Raw genomic sequence first — 23,052 nt, 5'->3', positions numbered from 1 at the left:
AATGTACCAAAAAGTTTTAATGAATCTTAAAGTCAAGCTTCATCGTCAATTAGCAAGGTAAAAATTTTAATAGAGTGAAAAGGAAAAGAGAAAACCAAAACGATGTGGAGGACAATTGTACCTACAAATTTAAAATTTTGAGACATTGATGAGAGTTGGATCCGGACCAGGAAAGGAGATCAAACTTTGACGTAACAACCTAGATTTTAGTGAAGTTCATGAGTGTGTAAAATGGAGCTTCTTGGAGTAAAAATTTGAGAGAAGGAATAAGAAAAAATCCATTAGCTTGTTTTGGAAATTGATTAAGTTATACTCTGCATTGAAGTCATAGGCCAAGCAATTTTAAAAGAGAATGGAGTCCATGAAACCAGTAAAGAATTCATCAACAAAATGCCAGCACGAGAAATGCTTTATAATACATTTTTCCTTCCAAATGGTATGCATAAGCGTCCCGGTTTGGAGCTTTTTTTAGTAATTTTTTTTATTAAAGGCAAGGCAAATGAAAACAAAAATAAAAACACAAGTAATGCCTTTTCCATGTTTTATGCTCATGTTCTATACCCATCTTGAAACAAAGAAAATTCTTTAACCAAAAATTTTAATGGCTTTTAGATTAAAGAGAAGGCTCAATGTAGCAGCTAATCTTCATGTCCCACCATTTACGAAATGTTGGCAGCCTTTATATACAAAGTGCTTCTTTTCAATTTGGCAGGGCCGAAATGAAAGTCCAAAGAATCTGATGAAAAATTGGTAAGGCTAAGAATACCAAATCCTGTCAATGAAAAAACAGTCTCCTCTGTCAGTCGGAGAATAACTCCTCCAATTCTGGTTGATCCTTCTTGATTAAGGTACTATTAAACAAACCTCCCTTTCCTTGAGCAACAATTCTGTTCTCCACATTATCCATATCTGACCAATCCTGCTCATGATCATCCTCTGTTACAAGCTCATCAGTAACATCACTAGCAACATTCCTTCTGTGGTCCTCTCCCTTGCCCTCATGCATGTGACTATGAGGAGTTAGATCTCCCCCAGCCTTTGCTTCAGAATGTTCACATATGCAGGATGATGGGTTTTCATGAAACTCACCCCTGCCAGGCTTCACCTCATTTGGCTCTCCCAAGAAGCCAATTTGATGAGTACGGACCTTGGAGGCAAATTCTTCCCATGTCATGTTATGTCGATTCATGAACAATTTGTAGAGTTTTTTAGCATTTGGACGAATTGTTCGCTTGTGTCCAAAATATCTCCTGCAGTGGAAAAAATATTAAATTAATTGATGATGTAAGGGGTTGCCAATGCCATAGGTGCAAAGCATGATTGAAGTAATCTAGGAGAGCAATCGTAAGGACGAATGGCATCTAGTAACAGCCAGTAGTACAAAGGAGCATCCGTATAAATTTTTGGATGTATCTGAGCAGCGTGTAAGCACTGAAATACGCAAAAAATGCTATGCATTTCTCTTTTAATCATGTAAGGTGCTGTGCTAAAGGCTTGTTACAGTGAAAGAAATGAGTAGCATACCTTCTTCCAGCTAATATTCTAGCCATGTTGCCATTGTTATTGCTTACAAAAACATCACTTTCGTCACAAACAATGAAGTCTAGTGCAGCCATGCGAGAAGAAAATGAAGAAAATGGTGCCAACTCTTTCTTGCTGGCTAAAGTCTCTTTCGAATGAAAATTGGGAAACAGAGCCTTGAGTGGCGTTAATGTCTCTTCATCACCATACACTTCACCTGATGCCACGTATAAGTGAATTTCACTTCTGAAACCCAATGCTCTCAGCATAAGACCAACTTCCTCTGGCGTTAGTGGGCATCTTCCATGCCTCCGCTCTTTGGCAGGGTTCTTTTGCTGCATTCAATAATATATAAGCATCTCTGTCATATGTCATACACTGTTAAGGATGTATAATGCTTTCCAAGAAGATAATGAGGTCTTACATGTAAACTTAACCACCTCTTCCGAATTGAACCAAGTTCTATACTTTCTTTTTCTCCACCACCATAATAACATCCAGAGAAAGCAAGCATATCAGCTTCAAACCTACAAAATAATGTGCTAAACTACAGTAATGATCTCCTTTACTGTTATTAATATCATAAAATTATCTATCATAACAGAAAACCTCTTTAGTGCAATTAAATATCAAAATCACATATCACATGCATTAATAAATTAATGAGCTCAAGAAATACATCATATGCAATTTAGACTTCCGTGGCAACATGAAAAAGACAGGAATAAGTCAGACAACTCATATAAGAAGAAGGTTTAACATTATTAAATTTCTACAACTTTGTTTTTTAAGAAAATCTAGTATTGCAAGGACCATACCTCAAGTGCAAGGCAATGAAGTGATTGCTTTTCATTCTCATTCTCTCAACCAACTTTTTACCCATTTCAAGAATAGAATCAGTAAATTTTAAAGCATGGTAATTGACTCTGCACCTCAACTTTTGTAAATCCATGTCCAGCCTATTTGATAGCCTGTAATCAAATTTCCCAAGCTGTATAGCCTAGAAAAGAAGCCAATTGACAACAAATTTCAGTTCTTCAATAAACATGAAGGATAGTGGAACCTAAATAGAATTGAAGCTCAGTAATTCATCATTATTGTTCATGAGCATAGTCTCAAGAATACTCTAAAAATGCTGTATAAGAATAAATTAACCCAAATATTTTAAAAACTAAAACAAATTTTTTACAAAAAATTAATATTCAACAGTGTTTATGGACACTTCATGACTACACATCCACTTTGCACAATATAAAATTTAGGGTTTTCTAATCTTATCGTCTGTTTGGTGCTTCCCAGCTTCTTGGATTTTACAAATTCCTGTCACTTCCTATATTGAAATTAAAGATATCACTAGCTTGATCCTAAGTTTAGCTGCTTTCAAGAAATTTCCAATTCAAATGTCTCCGTGGTATTCAACAAGAAAACCAAATGGAACTAGAGTTCTATCATTCTCCCCTAATGCTTGCTTTCGGGAATTCTAACTTGGAATATTACCATTTCACCGACACCTTAACCCACACCTTCACTTGAATGTCTATACATTTCTTGTTACCTTTGGACACTGCTAAGCAAGTATTACAGGCTCCATATATATGCAAGATCCTGTACATGAATTTCTGTTCATTGACTTTGAGCATTAACAAATTGCAACATTTTCACAATAAATCTGTAGTGAAAACAAAAATTTAAACCCCCGAACTTGGGTGAAGCGTAACTAGCATGCTACTTTATCAAAATAAACATATGATAATTTTCTTCGAAATTGTGCACACGAGAGAGAGAGAGAGAGAGAGAGAGAGAGAGAGAGAGAGAGAGAGAGAGAGAGAAAGCACTTACATTTACATGCTTCTTATTAAAAACGGGTAAAACACGGTTCTGATAGCATTTTGGAGTGCACTTCCTTGGGACACGCATGTGATAAGGAGTCAAAACTTTTCCTTCCTTCATTGGGAGCTGTTTGATGATTTTAACATCTTTTGAGAGGAATGAAATGAACCAGTCAACATCAAAGATTTCAGAGAAATCACTGCACCAAACACCAAATGACATATGAATACACTGTAAAGCAAGTAAACTTCATAATTGTAACTTAGAAGTGAATAAAACAGCATACCTAGTATCTGTCCAGAACGATTTCTGATCCAGCTTTGGAACAACAAGAGTAGCATTCAAAATATAAGCTGCAACAACAGCATCTGTTATCTGCAGCCATGAAAGTTATAGAAAATTCAATGTCAAAAACTAATTGACCAACATACCATTATAATGACAACATTTTACAGTGAATTGTCCATTGAAAAAAGAATCATGGTTACTTATAAATGTCAAAGAACTTAAATGGATCTGATGCCCCTAAGAATATATTTACATTTATATACTGTGAACAGGGTTTCTGACCAAATCTCTCTATCTATACTCTAATAAAACCTAGTATCTCACTACAGCTTATCTAAACAAAGGGACAAAATGAAAAAAAAAAATCTGGAGTGCATCCCCATTACAAAGAATAAAAAGACATCAATACTGTTGATTGTTTTTCCAGACGTAATAAATCAATGATCAAGACAAGTAACGTGACAAAAGGAGCACACACAATTCTATCCTTAACAAACAGAAAACAAATAATAAGTTTCATATATGATCTTCAGTGAATTCAGAGAAGGGCAAAAAAAAAAAAAAAAAAAAAAAAAACCATAGAACCAAAAATGACCTATGTTACATGATGACTCCCATGTGACAATACCAATAGAACTCAAATTTTTCAATAGACAAAATCGGCAGTTAAGTTGCCCAGGAGTAGGTGAGTTGAGAGAGACTCACCCCGGTCCTCTGTTGATTTAACCCTCCACTGGTAGCAATCAACAAGTACCGATTGTGGTGCGTTTTCATATCAGCAGCTATAGCATACAACAAAACATCTCCAGTAAGTCAAGTGAGTCTAATCCTCTACTACAATAACAGAAGCAATTATGCCCACACTTTCTCACCAAACGGAATGAATGAATAAAATAAAAGGCATTTCAATAAATCCCCGGCATTTCAATAAATCCCCTATGTGTTTTCCAAAATTATTACCAGTACCCAAAAATAGAAAATATAAAATTAAAAATTCTCAGTCTTCATAACGAGAAAGTCAAATGTCAAAAACCATTCGAGCAAAAAAAAATGTCGAAAACCATTTATCACAAGAAGAATAGCTCTAAAATTAGACAAACCCTGCAAAGCAATGATAATAATTATTATTGTTATTACTTAAAATTGTTTTCCATGAATAAAATACAAGAAACAGAAACTTGAATGATTATCTAAAACTTAGTTCCATAATCTAAATATAGAAATGACTTCAGCAATAAATTCAAAACCTCTGATAAATATCAACACATTATTAAACTTTCAAAGTCAAAAGATTAGATTTCGATACTTGGAAAGTCATCGCTGCCATTAGTGCAACCATAGTAGAACTTCGATAATCCGGAACTCCATAAATCACGCCCTATGGTCTCTTCACTTTCCTGAACAATCCAACAAAAATTTTTTAAAAATAAAAAAGAGAGAAAATGTGAACATAAATAGCTGGCTATAGAAATAATCCAAATCACAATCAAAATCTCAAAGTCACACTCCACAACAAATCGACAAAAGTTCATATCCGTACCGCTATACGAAACGTCGTCGTTATATCCGAAGTCGAGTTTTCTGTGACTGCTTTTTTAGGCTAATGTCACAGAAAAAAAAAATCGTAGAATGAATTCAAAGAAGCGAAACGTAAATTCGAAGCTCATTTAATAAAGGAAAAAAATACGTGACATAATCAAGACCGTAACAATCGGAACAGCTCATAGGAAAAGAATATTACCATTGGGTAATGGTAGCAGGTGACAGGATGAGGCGAAGAGGGAAGAGAGAAAGCAACGAAAAAGAGAAGGAGGCAACACGAAAAGGCGTAGAGGAGATGAAACGAGTGGTGGCGCCACCTCGTGATAAGGAAAATCCGGTAGATGCCAGCGGTGATGCTGCGGCCGCTATCTCTCTTCTTTTTCTTCATTGTAGGAAAAGGAAGAAGCTTTTGTTCTCTTGCTGTTGGTAACAGCTTTGGAAGATAAGCATTTGATAAGAGGAAGAATTGCCGGTGCCTTTGAGTCGGAGCTGTTGTAGCTAGAGGAAGAAGAAGAAATTATATTTCAATATGAGAGCTTTTTATTTTTGATGATTTTCTGTTTTATTTGTTACGTATAAGATATGACCCACAAGAGAAAAAGCAAAGAAAAACAGAATCGCCTTCACTAGACATGGCCTGCCCACCGCAACTTGTCTTTCTTAGTACCTCGACTTCATCGCGCCCAAAAACTAATGAGTGTAGGGCGTTTCTTAAGGTGTGAGCTCCTCTGATTCTATCCACTGCTTCAAGACTCTATGATTTAACCACGTGTAATCTTCAACAAAAACGTGTTTCTAAGATCGCACCGTCTAACGATATGAATAAATTATTATTTAATTAAATTAATTATTTAAAAAATACAATAAAGAAAAAATAAAATTATTAGAACCTAAATAATTTAATATTTAAAAAATATAGAGACAAATTCAAAGAAGGTAAGTTATCGTTAAAAAATTAAATGATTTAAAATTTAAAAAATAAATGAGCTGTATAATTATTTTTTTAAATTAAAAGGGTTAAATAAAATTTAATATTTATAATATTAAAAAAATTAAAGAGTAAATAAAGAAAAATAGAAAGATTAAATTATATAAATAAAAAAAATTAAATAATTATTTTTTTAGAATATAAAAATTAAATTATAAAATTTTTATTTAATTATAATGAAAATGTTTTTAATAAATATTTTTAAAATGCAAAACAGATAACAAAAATATTACGTTTGTTTGCTATTCTTATCTTCTGCGTAATTAATGAGTAATTAATGAGAAGGAAAACGATGTCTGATACGCTTGTAGCTAAACTTGCGGTGTTAGTGCTCTGTACTCATAATTCTCCTCAACTAGGTTATTCTATGTGCGTATTTTTTATTATTTGAATAATATAAATTTACATATATATTTATATTTTATATTTTTATAATTATGTTATAAAATTTTATTAATGACAAATTTTTTAATTAATTATAATTTTATTTTAAGATCAAAATATATTATTTTTAAATTATAAAAAGAAGCTAGAAATAATTTTTATACTTTTTAGATATTAATTGATTTTTAAACTCTAAATTTTTTATAAAAGTATTTACTTTTAAACATAATATTTATTTATGCGCATAAATAATTAAGATTTAACAAATCTATATCAAACATAAAAATAAAGATTTTGAAAAAAAAAAATAGTTAAAAGTATAACAGTATAAAAAAATAAATTATCTAAATTATCAAGTGAAAAGAGAAAAATTTTAATAAAAATTATATTCAATATTTAATAAAAGTGAGAAATGAATTTTTTTTCACTAAAATAATCTGTAGCACATTAAATAACTTTTATTTTGTCAAAATCATTCTTAAAACATCTCGAGTAATTTGCTTTAGCCTATGAGAACGTGATATCCAAACTCTAATTTTTCTTAAAAATTATTTTAGGAACTATTTTAATGAACTATTATAAAATTAGTGTAGAATTCATTCCAACTTTAGGATCACCTTAGTTAAGTTACAAATCGGCCACATATTAAATTTCAAGTCAAATTTTTTCATTCACCTAGTAAACTAAAATTCTACCGAAATTCACTCTAATTAAATCTTTACTTTTAAAAACCTTATCAAATCTTTCCAGATCCTTAGATTTTCCTTTAATATCATTACTTCAGTTTTATAAATTTTCTAATTCTTATTTTAAGTGACTGATTATTCATAATTTGTTTAATTTTTGTGATTTTTTCGTTATCAAAATGATCAATCATCTTAATGCACTTCAAAACACATTAAATAATTTTTATTTTGTCAAAAGCAACTTTAAAATATTTCAAATAACAGAATCAATATTAATATCATTTTTAATTTAAATTTTAAAAATTAGAAAGAAACTAACTCAAGTAAATTTTAAATTAATCAAACTCTTTGTCAAGTGATATTTTTTATAAATTAATTTATATAAATCAATAAAAGATAATGATAGTTAGCAAATAAATAAATAAGTAATATTCACTTATGCGTACCCATATATATACTCGTTACTTCCCAGCAAGAGGATGTTTTCTCCTCTTCCGTTCACGTGCCCCGCACGTGTCGACAGAACGTCCCACATTTTTTACTCTGGCGGGGCAAGCAAGTAATAATAGAATTCATTGCCTGACAAAGGCGCGTGCCAAATTTGATCCAATCGAATGGCCATCCACGTGCCATCCATGCTCGTGGGCACACAAGAATTGTAGTTTTGATTTTTTTTTGTAAGTACTTACTTGCATCACGATTCAACCCTTGACTTCATAATTTTAAAGATTACTATAATCTTATTAGAAATGATAATAAATCAAATATTTATAGGTGTTTGGTTCAATTAAACTCTAATAAAATAAATTTAAATTATATATATTTAAATTTAAAATAAATTTAATTTAAAAAATAATATTTATAATAAATATTTACTACCTAAATATATTTATAATAATATATCGATTTATTATAGTTTTTATAAATAGAATCTAAATATTTTATAAAAATATTAAATTTTTTAAATAAATTATTAATTAAAATATTTTTTGTGTAGATATTAATTAAAATATGTAACAATATATGTATTCAGGTGTTTACATGAATAATGTAATCGAGATTGAGAATTGAGACGAATTTTAAGTAATTAAGAATAAATTTTAATCGAATTTATAGTAATGTGACCACTAATCAAGTTTGGAAAGATTAATTTTTATGAATACTTTATCTGTTGCCATCCTTAAATGTTATTCAAATTATCAATAATTTTGATAACTTAAAATAGAGATATGCGGTTACGATTTAGTTTGGAGTCTTCTTAAGAATTAGAATAAAACCAAAATTCCGATACAATCTGGTTTAGCTCTTCATTATTTCGGTTTCAATTTGGTATAACTTTTTGGTTCTGATTCGATTTAGTACGGTTCTGATTCAGTTATTGGTTTTTAAAATAATTTTATATAATTATTTTCTTAAAAAATTATATTTAAATTGATATTTTGTAACACCCCGAACCTCCGAGTTATGAATAATATCATTTTTTGTCTGTGATTAGTACTATTTAAAGACACCCTGAGGATCAAAAATAAATAGAAAATTAATTGAGATAGACACAATAAAAATTCAAGTGACCCAAAAATATAAGGATCCATCGGATATATTGAAAAAGAGGGATTATGAACCGATAAGGGGCATTTTGGTCAATTCACCTCAAGAGTTGACTTTTAACCAAAATGTTAATTAATTTTAGTGAAATTAATTAATTGAATTATGAAATAATTTTTTTTAGGAAAAGAATTCAAGTATAAAGTGAAAGGAAAATAAAAGAAACAAAAATCTAGAATTTTAGGTCTATTTTGACCCAATTAAAATTTTAGAACCAATGGGCTTTGGACAACTCAATAAAAATTAATTAAATATATAAATAATTAGGATAAGTATAAAAGGAAGCCATCTTCCTCCCTACCTCATTTAGTTGCCCCCCCACACACCTCCTCTCCCTCTCTTTTCTTTCTTCTCTCTTCATTCTTCCACTTACAACCTCTCTCAACCATTAATTTTTCCCACTTTTTCTCTATGGGTTTTTTATCTAATTGATAGAAAACATCAAATTTATCTTTCATTAAGAGATTAGAAGCTAAGAGAACAAAAGAGTTAGAAGAAATTGAAGATTAGAAGTGGTCACTTGAGGTAAGTTTCTTTTCATATTAGATTAGTTGTATAAGTCTTGAATGAAGTTAACTTATGATGAAATTTCATGAGAAATTGAAAGGAAACATGCATGGAACCTAAACTAGGGTTTTAGCCAACTTAGGAAAATTAGGGTTTTGATGTATTTTAGTTAAATTGATGATAAATATAAGTTAAATTGAGGTAGTATGCATGATTGGGAGTAGTAAGATTTCATGGGATTGCATAAATTAAATTATGGAAGATTAGGGTTCATAGAAAAATTGATATGTGTAGTGTTAAATTATGGTCATTTGAGGTTTATTTAGTTTGAATTGACATTAGGTTGATGAATGGAGATAATGAAATGGTAGGATTAGGGAAATTGCAAACTTTAGTATTTGAAAATTGTAGGTTTTGTGCTAGGAAGTGCCATTGATGTGTTAATGCTAAATTATAGTCATTTTGGGTGAATTAAATGTGAACTGAGATTGGCTAGTGGAAGTAATTGAAGAAATGAAAATTTTAACTTAGGGCAGAATTTTGCACACTGAATTTAGTGTGTTTGGAAGCCCATAACTTGAGCTACACAACTCCAATTGGTGTGAAACCAATTGAAAACGAAACTTAATACATAGGGATAGAATTTTCGTGAAGATACCCTGCCCCGAAAATGATCTTAAGCTATCCGAAATGAGCCTTGAACTTAGAGACAAAATTCTGGAACCTGCAGAATTTGACCATATGAACAGTAAAATCTGCATGGCCATAACTCTCTCTAGAAAACTCCGATTTAGGCGATTCTTGAACTGATGGAAACATAAGATATAGTAGAACATTTCATATGAAGAACTTGTAGCCAAATTATGGACTTAACCCAATCAAATTGCTGAGCAAAGTTGAATCACTGAATCTGCAGAATTGCATATTTACCATATGAGCAGTAAACTTTGCATGGGCATAACTCTCTCTAGAAAACTCCGATTTAGGCGATTCTTGTACCGATGGAAACCTAAGATATAGTAGAATATTTCATATGAAGAATATTAAATCAAATTATGTACTTAACTTGACCAAATTACTGAACGAAATTGGATCGATAAATCTGCCAGAACTAAATCTACAGTATGAACAGTGACGTGAACAGTAATCATGTTTTGGGCATAACTTGAGCTACACAGCTCTGAATTAGGCGATTCAAAAAGAAAAATAAAGTTAAGACCTAGATGAACAATTTTCACGAAGAACACCTTATCAAATTATAATCGAAACTAGGTAAAATTTGGGTTCAAAGATTGGGGCACCAAGTTGTCCAAAATCAAAAATTTCTAAAATTTGCAAAGCTAACTTGGGATACATTAGACATGCATGTAATGAGTTTTTGGCAGCAATTGAGATTGGTATTGAGGTATTTTATTTGTGTATTTTTAGTAGAAAAAGAAGTTGGAACAGACAAGGAGAAGTAGGTAACAAAGAAGGAGAATTATAGAAGGTTTGTGCACAACTAACATTTTCTTCATTTTTAAACTTGTAAATTGCTTGGAATGTGTTAAATTGAATGAGTTTGCTTTGAACAAGTTTACTTTGACTGAAATATGGTTTTTCTCTTGCATTTAAGAGATTTGGGTGTTGCCACCTTTATATGGATATTATGATGAATTTAAATATGTTTATTGGTTTATAAATGTGATTGTTGAGTGGAAAATTTTTGGAAACTGTTTTGAAATCACAGTTAGCATGACAGTCCCTTTCAGAACTCTCCAGTAGTAACGGCTACTTGGGGTTCATAATTGATATTGATTATGTCTCCTATTAATAACGGTTAGTGGGGTAAGACTATATGAGTACTCATTAGCTAGCTAGTCCTTCCCTCATTAATAACGGTTAGTGAGGTTGAGATTGCTTTGTCATGGTGTACAACACGGCACTGGTCGTGAAATTTTGTGTCATGGCCTGAACTGTGTATTGATGTTGGTAATACTAATGCTTTGTGAATTGTGATTTATGAAGTGTGATTTCTCTTTTGAAATGTTATTCCAATAAATGGCTCTTATGGACTTAGAACTATTGTGAAGTTTTCATGCTTAAGAAAAATGTGATTTATTATGCTTTGACAAATTGTGTTTTACCTTAAGTTTTAAAGTTATTAGTTGTGCATCACTGAGTGATATACTCAGCGATAGCTTCTTTATGCTGTCGCAGGTAAGGGAAAGGAGAAGGCTGCTAAGTGAGAGACTTGGAAGCAGCATTTTGGTATTAATTGTGGGTATTTACGTTAGGTATACCCTTGTGATTCCTTTGGATGTATTTTATACCTATATGTATGGATATACGGACATTAAGTAGTTTGTATTAAAAAGTACTGCATTACTAAAGTATTTTGTGTTTGTAACTATTTGTATTTTATTTTAAGACTTATAAAAATATAACTTTTGTAATATTTAGTTTATCATTATTTCCAATGAATGTTTACATGGAATTTTAACTATTCTCATGTGGTTTTCCGCAAAAGAATTGATAAGATAAAAAGTTATGATTTGTTTTAAAATCCTTTGTAACATAACTAATGGGTTATCGGTAGGTGAAGTTCGGTAATTCATTAGGTATGCTATGGGAACATGTCATGCCTTACCAGGGATAAGGTGTGGCACATTTAATTTTTAATTGGATTATTAATACATAATATATCATATAATATATTTTTTAACAATTTTTAAATTATATAATCATTAACTATAAGGTGCATAATTAACATTAAATATATTAAATAATATACTAGTATAAGCATTTTATAATATACATTTGAACTATTTATTAAACTATAAAATATAATATATATATATATATATATATATATATATATATATATATATATAAAGTATAATATATGAAAAAAACATATATATAATTTCGATTCTTGGTTTAGTTCCGATTTGATATGATTCTTAATTTGGTTTTGGTATGGTTTTAGTTCAATTTTTATGAAGAATTAAAATCAAATTAAAGTATCAAAATAATTTTGGTTATGTATGATTCTTATTAGTTCGATAAAATTTTTCAATTCAGTTCGAAACTCCTGAAAATCGCACACACTAGCTTAAAGTATACAATAGACTTCTGAATCAAATCATATTAATCATAATTACTTGTTATTTTAATTTTTATTAATAATAAAATAAAATAAGATAAATCAATTTTATAATTACTTTTTATAATTTAAAATATATTATTATATATATATATATATATATATTATAATTATAGATTATATATAATTTAATATAATTTTTCATTCTTTTATTCTTTTAAATAATTTTAAATTATAAATATGTTGAACCACAGTATAATTTTTAATTATAAATATATTAATATATTATGTAATATGTTTTATGATTAATTAAATGCATAAAACATTATTGCACAATTATATATATAAATAATAACTAAATTTTGTAGAATTAAAAAAATAGCTAAAAAATATTATTTAGATACAATTGTATGATAGTAATTATATAAAATTAGAATTAAAATTAAATCAAACTAAATTAACCTGGACCAAAATCAAAAATATTAAAACTTAATTCGTACTAAATTAAAATAAAATGAAATATCAAAATTTCAAATCAAAATTATATCAAAAGTTGGATTCAATTTAATTTGGTTGTAGACCCAAGTTAAAACTACAGTCCCCAAATAGCTGAAAATAGGGAAGTTTTATTTATTTTTTTTTTAAATTATTATTTAGCCCTATATTTTAATGAAATTAATTATTTGGTTTATATATTTTAAAAAATACATTATTTAGTTCTTATATTTTGATTTTGTTAAATTACTTAGTTCATCCGTCAATTTTTCTGTTATTCATGCTATTCAAACTACTCTTTAGTCCCTCTATTTTAAAGAAATTAATTAATTAATCCTTATATTTTTATAAAATACTACTATTTAATCATTCTATTTTAGTGAAATTAATTAGTTGATCCATACACTTTAAAAAACACAGTATTTTGAAAATATATATTCTTAGATATAAATAAAAATTTTGTTATGTGGAGGCTAAATTTGAATTTATATTTTTTTAATTTTTAATTCCTTGGACATTATTTTTTATGTTTTTTCTGCTGTAAAATAATTTTTTTTAAATACTTAGAAATTTAATAAAACTGATTAACTTTTTTATATTGACAGCTTATACTATTTTTATCAATAAATAAAAATATATAGAGAATGAGGGGGAAAAGGGTATGGGTGTAGAGGAAAAAAATATAGAGAGAGAAATAAGAGAAAGAGAATTAGGATAGTTAGGTATAAAAAATAATTATAAGACTAAATAGTTAATGTTATTAAATTACAGACACTAACTAATTTTTTTTTTTAAATATGAGGACTAACTAATTAATTTCACTAAAATATGAGGATTAAATAGTAATTTGATCAGTATTGACTAACGAAAAAATTAACAGAGGGCTTAACAGAAACAAAATACAAGAACTAAATAGTATATTTTTCAAAATATAGGAATCAAGTAGTTAATTTCATTAACATATAAGGATTAAATAATAATTTATCTAATTTTTTAAATGAATTAATGCGAAAAATATCTTGCATATAAAAATATTTTTCAAATAAATTTTTTTAAGAAAATATTTTCTATGAAAATATTTTTCATTATTTGATTATGATATTAAAATTAAAATATGTTTTTATGTTTTGAAAAACTAAAAATTGAGCAAATCAAAATTTATTTATGATCAAATCGATTTATATTTTTTTGAAATTTATCAATTTGGCCATCAGTACCATTTTTTGATATTATGGCTTTTGGCCATTTTGATACTCTTGACATACTTGGCTCTATGCCCAATGATTATTATGGCTTGTTAGTCATTCTGTTGCACACCTGGCAGACGCTATATGACCGATGGTGTGATGGCCTGAGGTACTTGGTACCTAATGCTAGTTTACCCGTTTATCCGGTCCAGTCAATTTGTATATGTTACTTGGACAATTAAAATAAGTTTTAAAATTTTACAACCAAATAATGAACATAAAATCCTTAAATTAAGGATATTACGAACAGTTACCAAAATTTCAATCTACATGCATTAATAACATAAATTTTGCATATTTAATTATTTTAGTTTATTTTATTTTATATTGGCACCACTAAGCTATATGCTTAGCGCGTTGCCTTTTGCTACGCATAGGTACTGGAGACCAGGAGCGAGAGCCCAGTAGCCCTTAGACTGGGATCACTGTGAGAGTTCAGATCTGCAGTTGTGCCCGGTGTCACCTCACCAGAGCAGTGTATTTTGGTAGGGCCCTAGGCCATGTTAGTTATTTTTAGTATATTGTAATTATTCATTTTGTCATGTAAAATTATGAATATATGTAATTATTGTAAATTATGTAAATTAATAAAATTGAATATTTTGCTATGAATGAGAGCATCATTTTATTTGTTATGTATGAATGAAAATTTATGAAATTGAGATAAATGAATTGAAGTATTTTGATTATGGAAAAATTTATGCCATTGAAAATTATATTATTGAGATTTTTAACAGGTGAAAAATTGTCAAAATTACTAATAAATTAGGAGAAATTCTGTTAGTTTCTCTGACATATTAATTAGACCTAAATTGATAAAATTAAATATGATTGTTAGGAAATGTTATAAGATAAGTTAAGATGCTCTGGCACCGAATGTGACATGCCTCTCTCGGCTACATTGTAGATGGGTGAGGGGTGTCACAAATAAAAATGTAAAGATGTAATCACTATGAGAAAAACACGGTTTCCATTACTAATCCATAAAAATCCGTAGTTAAACTATTTAGCAATGGATTTAACTATGGATTTATAATTAATTTATGTCTGTTGTAGTGAATCTCATTGCTAATTTGCTAAGCAATGGATTTTAACTTCCGTTGCTATTAGTAATGGATAATTTAGTTGCTAATAGCAGTGAATAACGTTTTTCATTGCTAATTTAAGTAACTTTAAAAAATAGAAAAATTGACAAAAAAATAATCTCTTGTTATTTGCAATTGATTTAACAATGGAGTTTTGCTACTAATTACAACCGATTTATAAATCATTGCTAATTTTCTTGTTATTTAATATAATAAATTTTTTACTTTTAATATTATAACCTATTTATAAATTTTAATTGATACATAAATTTTCACTAATAGTTATTATAGATATATTATAATGAGAGTAAAAAAGTATGATTTCAAAAAAAAAGTTATGGTGGAAAAATGAATTGAAGGAAAATTATACTAGTGAAAATGGAAAATAAAAAGTAAATAGTAAAAGTGAGAAAATGAGAGAAATAATAGAAGAAAATGAGAGAGAATAGAAGAAAAGCGAAAAAAATGATAAAAGAAAATGGAAGAAAATTAAAGGAAAAGTGAGAAAATGATGAAAGAATTGGGGAGAAACGAAGAAAATGAAAGAAAAGGAAAGGACTTAATGATAGAACATGAAACAAAAAGGGAGAAAATCAAAGAAAAGGAAAAAAAAAAATTAAAGATTTGGGAAGAAAATGAAAGATGAAAAATTAAAGATCTAGGAAGAAAAGGAAATAAAAGAGAAAAAATTGATAATAGAAAATCAATATAAAGTGAAAAGAATTAAAAAAAAAAGTAAAAGAAAGTAAAAGAAGAAAGATTATAATAGAAAGAAGACATATTGTAATAGCAACAGTTTTCAAATCCGTTGCTAATTAGCAACATATTTTGAAATCTATTGCTGAATATAATTATATATACTTTTAAATTTTTAGTAGTAGGATTTTTTGCTCATAGAATTAGCAATGGAATTTAAAATCTATAGCTAATTAGCAATAGGTCTATAGTCCGTTGCTAATTTGAGAAAATAATTTTAATAATCATTAACAAAATTTATAAAATTATTTTTTAATTTTACACAACAAATTAATAAATCTGTTATTATTATCAATGAATTTTATAAGTCTTTTGCAAAATTAATAATGGATTTGCAAATTTGTTGTTAAATTTATATTTAAATATTTTCACAATGGTGATTTGCAAGAAATTTTAGCATCGAATTCTAATTCATTGCTAATAGTAATAGATTTTGCAATGAAATCTTGATTATGTTGCTAAAATGTTGCTTTATATAATTTTATTTCACAATTACAACGAAATAAAAAATGGGTAATAAAATCTATTGTAAAAATTTATTACTAATTCACATTTTTCTTGTAGTGAATATGAGAAATAATAAAAAAAATATATATAAATCAATTCATTGGAGAAGTTGTTGGATTTCCTTCCTAATCTATCATTTTTTAATTTTATTTTATGAATAATAATAAAAAAATAATTCTTAATTTATATACAATTCAAATATATATATATATATAGTGCATTTTAAAAATTTTTTAAATATAAATTGACTGATGTTTGTATAATAATAATAATAATAATAATAATAATAATATATTATTATTATTATTATTATTATTATTATTATTATTATTATAGCTGTAAAACAATATAGCAATATTAGGCAACTTAATATATGAAAACCATAGTTTAGGTGCTAGAAAACTTTATGAATTTATCAAAATTTTTGGAAATTATGTTTCAAATGAGTAATTTAACATGCGTGCACACTTTAAAAAATTGCCTTATTCAGCTAACTTTCATGATCAAATGGCCTTTAATTTTGTTATCCCTATGCAGTCGTGCTTCCCCTTTGAAAATTGCTTTGCATCTCAACCACTTAAATTGTTTTAGCTGAAGGTTAGGTGTATCAAGTCTGAACTGTGCTGCAATAATTTTATCACCTTGCTACTAACCATCTTATTAATTATCAACAAAATAATAAATTTAATAGCTAATTAATAAGAAATTATCTGTTCCAAACTGACCTTGCAGCTGACAGATTCTGTGGGTTGATTATACATTTGTGATTTTGATCAATTTGGACTTTCTGTATCTCGCTCTAAGATAATTATATAAAGTGCAGTTTCAATGAAAGCTAAAAATAACTTCCTTTTTCTAATATACAAAAAAATCGCCTGATAAAACCTATATATATCAATCTAGCATAGACGACTATATGTGTGCAATGGGAAGATGCTAACTAAGACTAGAATCAAAATGTATCAAAAGAAATAATATTGTGTGCGGATTTATGGATTTGAATGCATGAATTTGCTTTTAGATTAATTATCTTGTTTGAAAAGTTTATAAAAGTGTAATTGTGGATTTCAATAAAATCCAAATTAAATATAAACACTCAAAAAAAGTAAAGATTTAAAATAATAATGTTAACTATATTATTTGAAATTCCATTTCAACTTAACAAATTTTTTTTTATTGAATACTCACCCCATTTTAAATTTAAAATTGAAAATCTTTTTGTTAGCTAAAAAAATATTTTTAAATTTAAGAACTTCAAATTCTAAATTTTGAATCCAATATATAAAATCCAAATTTCAACTCTGAATTCATTAATTCAAGCACAACCTAACACATTTTTAATTTAGTGTTAAAATGTAAGATTATGTACGACAAGTACTAAAATTTAAATTTTAGCAGCAATAATTTTTCACTTTGAAGCTTAAAAAAAAAAAAAAAAGAATTAAAAGAGTATTATGCAATTGTTTGGTTACTTACTTTTAATTTTTCACTTATTTTTTTTTAACTTATAAGCCATTTTAAAAATAAGTAGTTAAAGGTTTAGTAAAACTGATATGTGGTATTTTTAAGTAGTTAAGAGCTTGTTGAAATGAGGTTAGTGTTTGTATTTTTAAAATTATTAGAATAATATAGTTTTTTAATAAGTTAAAATGTAGTTTTAAAATAAGTTAGAAAATGTAACTTTATAAGTAAGGTGCTTCTTATTTATAAATTCTGACTTATTTTAAGTAGCTTTTTTAATAACTTATAATCAAATAAAATATTATTCTAATTATAATTTTTTACTAAGTAAGTTTAATTGACTTATAAGTGAAACAAAAAATGCTTTAAGTAAGAACTTATGCAATACCAGAAATATAATATGTAATTGGGTGAGTAGAATTCAGTTCAAATTGAAAAAAAAAAACTTTAAATTAATTAAATTTAAAATTTTGAATTTCGTTTTCTTGGTAAATTAGTTCAATTTGGGTTTTAATTTTGAGAATGCAGTCTATTCAATTTGGTTTTATTTATTGAGAAAAAAAAATGGTAACTTAAATCCCATAGTTTTAAAATTAATTGTGATTAGTTTTAAAATTAGAGTTAAAAATAGCTAGAATTAAGTTTAAAATAATTCAAAATAAAAAAAAATATAAATTTCAAATTGATAAATCAAACCAAACTGATCAATTTATGATCAACCCCACTTCGAGTCTTCTGCATCTCTCAGCCTCAGTGGGGACTATTTCTCTCATATATTTGCTTAGTCTAACAAATTCTCTCTCATACTCTGCTACTGACAACTGCCTCTGCCTCAGACCGATGAATTCTCTTCTTTTCTCTTCTAGATACACATTGCTGACGTACTTCTTTCTAAACTCCGTGAGGAAAAATTAGCATGTTATCTTATTTGGTTGCACCTTCCTGGATACTGTGCCCCACCATTGGTAGACATCATCATGAAGTAGGGACATAGCACTCTCAAAGTTCTGCTCTGGGGTGCAATGGAGTTGTCTGAGTACCCTCTCTGTAACGCTCTCACCGTAAGTAGTCCGTACATTCTACTGTTCCGATGACTAATGCCTGTTCGGATAGTCAGAATGTCTAGAACTACACTTAAACTATAATGAGGAGGCATAAGTTGATAGAATAAATGTTAAGAAAATACAGAAAAAATTTAGAGAAAATAAAATAAAATTTAGAGAATTTATTAATTGGTACAAAAATAATAATAATAACCCGATGAGCACCACGAAGAGTGTGACACCCCTTACCCGTGTACAGTATACCCGAGTAAGTAATGCCACACGGTGTACTGGCACACTCTAATATTCCTCAATTCATTTATATCATGCTTTTGAAGTTAATTTATGAAATATGATTTATTTGAACCATTTATCAAAAGCATTATTCATTTGAGGTTCCGAAGATTTTAAAGAAAATCCAGTGATCTTGGCTAAAAATGGAGAAAACAGTTCTTCGGAACCTGTTAAAAACACTTCCAATATTTGTATTCCATCATCTCAAACTCCAATATCCAAAATCTCAACAATATTTCTCAATTTCAATTCTCAATAATCTTTTCATTTCTCAAACATCCATTTCTCATATACAAGCGATAAATACATGCTCAAATTTTGCATTCATAGTCATAACTTTCATTATTTACATGAACATCAAAATATATTACATGAGTTCAAATACATATGAGAAAGTAAAAATCTGCTACAAAATATCAAAATGACAAAATGACACCTAGTGCCCTACCAATGCACTGCAGGTAGTGAGGTGACACGGACAGCGAAGCTGCCGGATGGACTCACCCAGTCTGTGGTCTACTGGGCTCACGATCGGTATCTCCAGTACCTACGCGTGGCAAAAGCAACGCGCTAAGCAATAATGCTTAGTGGTGCAATAATATAATAAAAGAAAATAGCAAGAATTTAAATGTGTAGTGAATGTATATGTTTCATTTGCTTGGTATTTGTATATTATTTACTTTGTCCACTTTTATTCATTTGGTTGCCCCAAGTAACCTACACTAGACGACTGGACTGGATAACGGGTAAACTGGCACTGGGTATCAAGTACCTCGGGCCGTCACACCATCGGTCACATATGCATCTCCCGGTGTGTAACGACTAACAATTTGTCAGAATATATCAGGCACAAGGCCAAAGCTCAATACAAAGTCAGAATGGCTAAAAGCCATGAAATCACAGAATGGCATATCGCCATGTGCAGTACTGCTAACTGAACCCTATTGGCATGCCAAACTATCCAAACCAATCTTGTTAGGTATACTAGGGCATTTGAAACTTTTAAATTCTTCAATTTGTGAATTTCAAGCTTTTGGTGTCACTATTCATCATTGGTCAACCAAAAATGTTGACTTTTAGAATAAAAATGTGTACATTGACTTTGGCATCCCCAACATACCACATTTGGTGTTTAAAACTTGTTGGCATTAAGTGTTAATACCATTCCAAAGTGTAACTCAACACAAGCAGAATTTTCAGTTTTGGTGAGTCAACTTCACTGTTCCATTGGACACTGTTACTGTGGAAATTTGAAGAAATGTAAAACATGAAAGTTGTTCCTTATTTTGTCTAGTTGAATTTTCTTTTTTTAATCACTCCATTTGGAGTTTTGTAGCTCCATATATGACCCAAAAGCCCAGGCTGGCCGGATTTGCATTCTGCAGAAAATACCCTATCTACAGTAGCATGAACAGTGAATGCCATAGCCATTTGGGTTAGGTTCTGGCCATAATTTGGGGTAGGTTCCTTCATGAAAGTTGTTTGTATATGTCTTAACTTGTTGCTGTAAAAATTTCAGGTCAATTGACCAAATCTACAGTGAGTTATGGCCAAATGAACAGTTACTGTTCATTTGGTCAATTCTGCAGAACCAGCTGCAGGGTATCCGGATTGGGGCCAAGTTTTGGTCCTCTTGCTTTGGTCTTTTGGGCATGGTTTCTTCAGCAAAAATGTGCCATTATAAGCCTAGTTTCATGTCCAATTGGCCAAACTTCAATTGGACTAACACAGCCCAAGTTATGGCAGTGCAAAGGGACTGAATTTTCAGTCCCTATGCTGCTGTCCTAGGGCAGTTTATACCTTGACTTTGCCATACCATTTTTCAGTCCAAATTGTGTTCAACATACCTCAAATGGTCACTTATTGACCATTAGATTGTTCTTTAACAGTTTAATAAACCAAGTCACATTTTCACCTTTCCAAACCCTAATATCCAAATCAATTTACTCATAACCTTAATTAGCATACTTAGTTTAATGTCCATGTATATTAATACCTTAACCATTATTTCTAGCCACTCTAAATTTATTAAAACAATCAACCTCATACTTTCATAGGGCTGCTGAAAATTGAAGGTACCATGACACATATAATTTACTTCAATTTCTTAAAATTTCTTAGCTCAAAATGATGTTCTAACTAAGATTTAAAAGAAGGAGAATGAAAGTGTAGCACTAACCTTGATTGGGCAGAATTTCCGAAACCCTAAACTTCACTTTCTTCCCTCTTGTTGGCTGCCAAAGGCTTTAGCAAGGTGCTAGGGCAAATTTTAGTGAAGCTAGGTTATGATTTTATGGTGGAAACAAAGGAGAAATTAAGCTTTTGATGGCACATCAATGGAGGAAGGAGGGAAGGGATTTCGGCTGCTTGAGGAAAGGGGTGGCTGCTGCAAATTTTGGTGGATTTAGTCTTCATTTAGTCTTTTATTTAGTTAGTCAAAGGATGGCTAAATTGTGATTGGTCCAAATTTTCTTAATGACATCACCATGATGTCATAATTAGGCTTTTTCCTCATTTTCTTTCCTTTCCTCCACTACTCATTTTCAATTTGATTTCTAGTAATATTTATTCATATTTTATGTTATATTAATTATTTACTTAACTGGACAAGTCGGCCAAAAATCACCTCGGAAGGCGAAATGACCAAAATGCCCTCCGTTTGGCTTAACGGGTCAAAATTGGCTGTACCGATTGAAATATTTTTCTAGGTATTTTCTTGGAATTCTAATGCCATGGGAACCTCAGTAACCCTTCTCTGGAGTCCCAAAAATTATTTTACAATTTTTCCCCCGGGTCTAGGGCTCCTCGTTGCGAGAACCGCAACTTCCCTCCGGTTACCCATCGCTTGGGCACCGGCTCGTTTAACTCGGTTGTATTTTATTCCTAAAATTTTTACTAAATTTTTCTTATTAATATTTGAGTTAATTATGGTTCCTGACTTTAGTTTAAATATTTTTCCGGACATTCTAGCTGTCCGGGCCGACACCGGTCACCAGCAGATGGGATGTACGGAGTGGTTATCGGGAGGGTGTTACAACTCTTCCCCTCTAATTTAAATTTCGTCCTCGAAATTTACCTGATGCAAACAGTTGAGGGAACTGTTGCCTCATCGTCTCTTCACTTTCCCAAGTTGCCTCCTCGGTGTTGTGGTGCCTCCATAGCACTTTCACTAATGGAATTTGCTTGTTTCTCAACTCTTTCACTTCCAGAGCCAAGATCCGTAGAGGTTCTTCTTCGTATGTCAAATCTGGCTGTATTTCAATTTCTTCTCTGGAGATGACATGTGAAGGATCTGAGCGGTATCTTCTGAGCATGGATACATGGAACACATTGTGGATCTTGTCCAGCTCTGGTGGTAAAGCTAGCCTATAGGCCACTGGACCCACACGTTCAATGACTTCATATGGGCCAATGAACCTAGGGCTTAACTTACCTTTCCTTCCAAACCTCAATACTGTCCTCCATGGTGACACCTTGAGGAACACTTTGTCGCCAACCCCATATTCTATTTCTTTTCTCTTCAGGTCGGCATAAGATTTACATGCATGCGAGGCAACTTTGAGATTGGCTTTGATTGATTTTACCTTCTCCTCAGCCTGTTTCACCAGGTCTGGCCCTACCAGTTTGTCTTCGCCCAATTCAGTCCAGCACACTGGAGTTCTACATTTTCTCCCATACAGCGCTTCATACGGGGCCATTTGGATACTAGCTTGGTAGCTATTGTTATA

The 23,052-nt window shown here is 29.8% G+C and overlaps 1 protein-coding gene across 1 annotated transcript; it reads right to left on the bottom strand.

Moving 5' to 3' along the window:
• Positions 1-378: 378 nt before the first annotated feature.
• On the bottom strand, positions 379-5,854 carry LOC110658058 (protein ROOT HAIR SPECIFIC 17). Its single transcript, XM_021815528.2, has 10 exons — positions 5,381-5,854; positions 5,180-5,239; positions 4,946-5,036; positions 4,345-4,421; positions 3,638-3,726; positions 3,361-3,550; positions 2,340-2,521; positions 1,946-2,048; positions 1,525-1,856; positions 379-1,250 (listed from the first exon to the last, which is right to left on the bottom strand). Exons 1-10 carry the CDS (start codon positions 5,567-5,569, stop codon positions 800-802), a joined length of 1,764 nt encoding a protein of 587 aa, XP_021671220.2. The 5' UTR covers positions 5,570-5,854; the 3' UTR covers positions 379-799.
• Between the last annotated feature and the right edge of the window lie 17,198 nt (positions 5,855-23,052).

This window comes from Hevea brasiliensis, chromosome 6 (genome assembly GCF_030052815.1).
Source record: "Hevea brasiliensis isolate MT/VB/25A 57/8 chromosome 6, ASM3005281v1, whole genome shotgun sequence".
Lineage (NCBI taxonomy): Eukaryota > Viridiplantae > Streptophyta > Magnoliopsida > Malpighiales > Euphorbiaceae > Hevea > Hevea brasiliensis.
This window is presented reverse-complemented; position numbering and strand designations above follow the sequence as displayed.

Bases quoted from the DNA above. Each gene is read 5' to 3' on its own strand.
- LOC110658058 (XM_021815528.2), bottom strand. From the start codon at position 5,569: ATGAAGAAAAAGAAGAGAGATAGCGGCCGCAGCATCACCGCTGGCATC. The intron at 2,522-3,360 runs GTAAGTGCTTTC...CTTCTTTTCTAG, and splicing joins TTAATAAGAAGCATGTAAAT to GCTATACAGCTTGGGAAATT. The intron at 1,251-1,524 runs GTATGCTACTCA...TTTCCACTGCAG, and splicing joins AGAATATTAGCTGGAAGAAG to GAGATATTTTGGACACAAGC.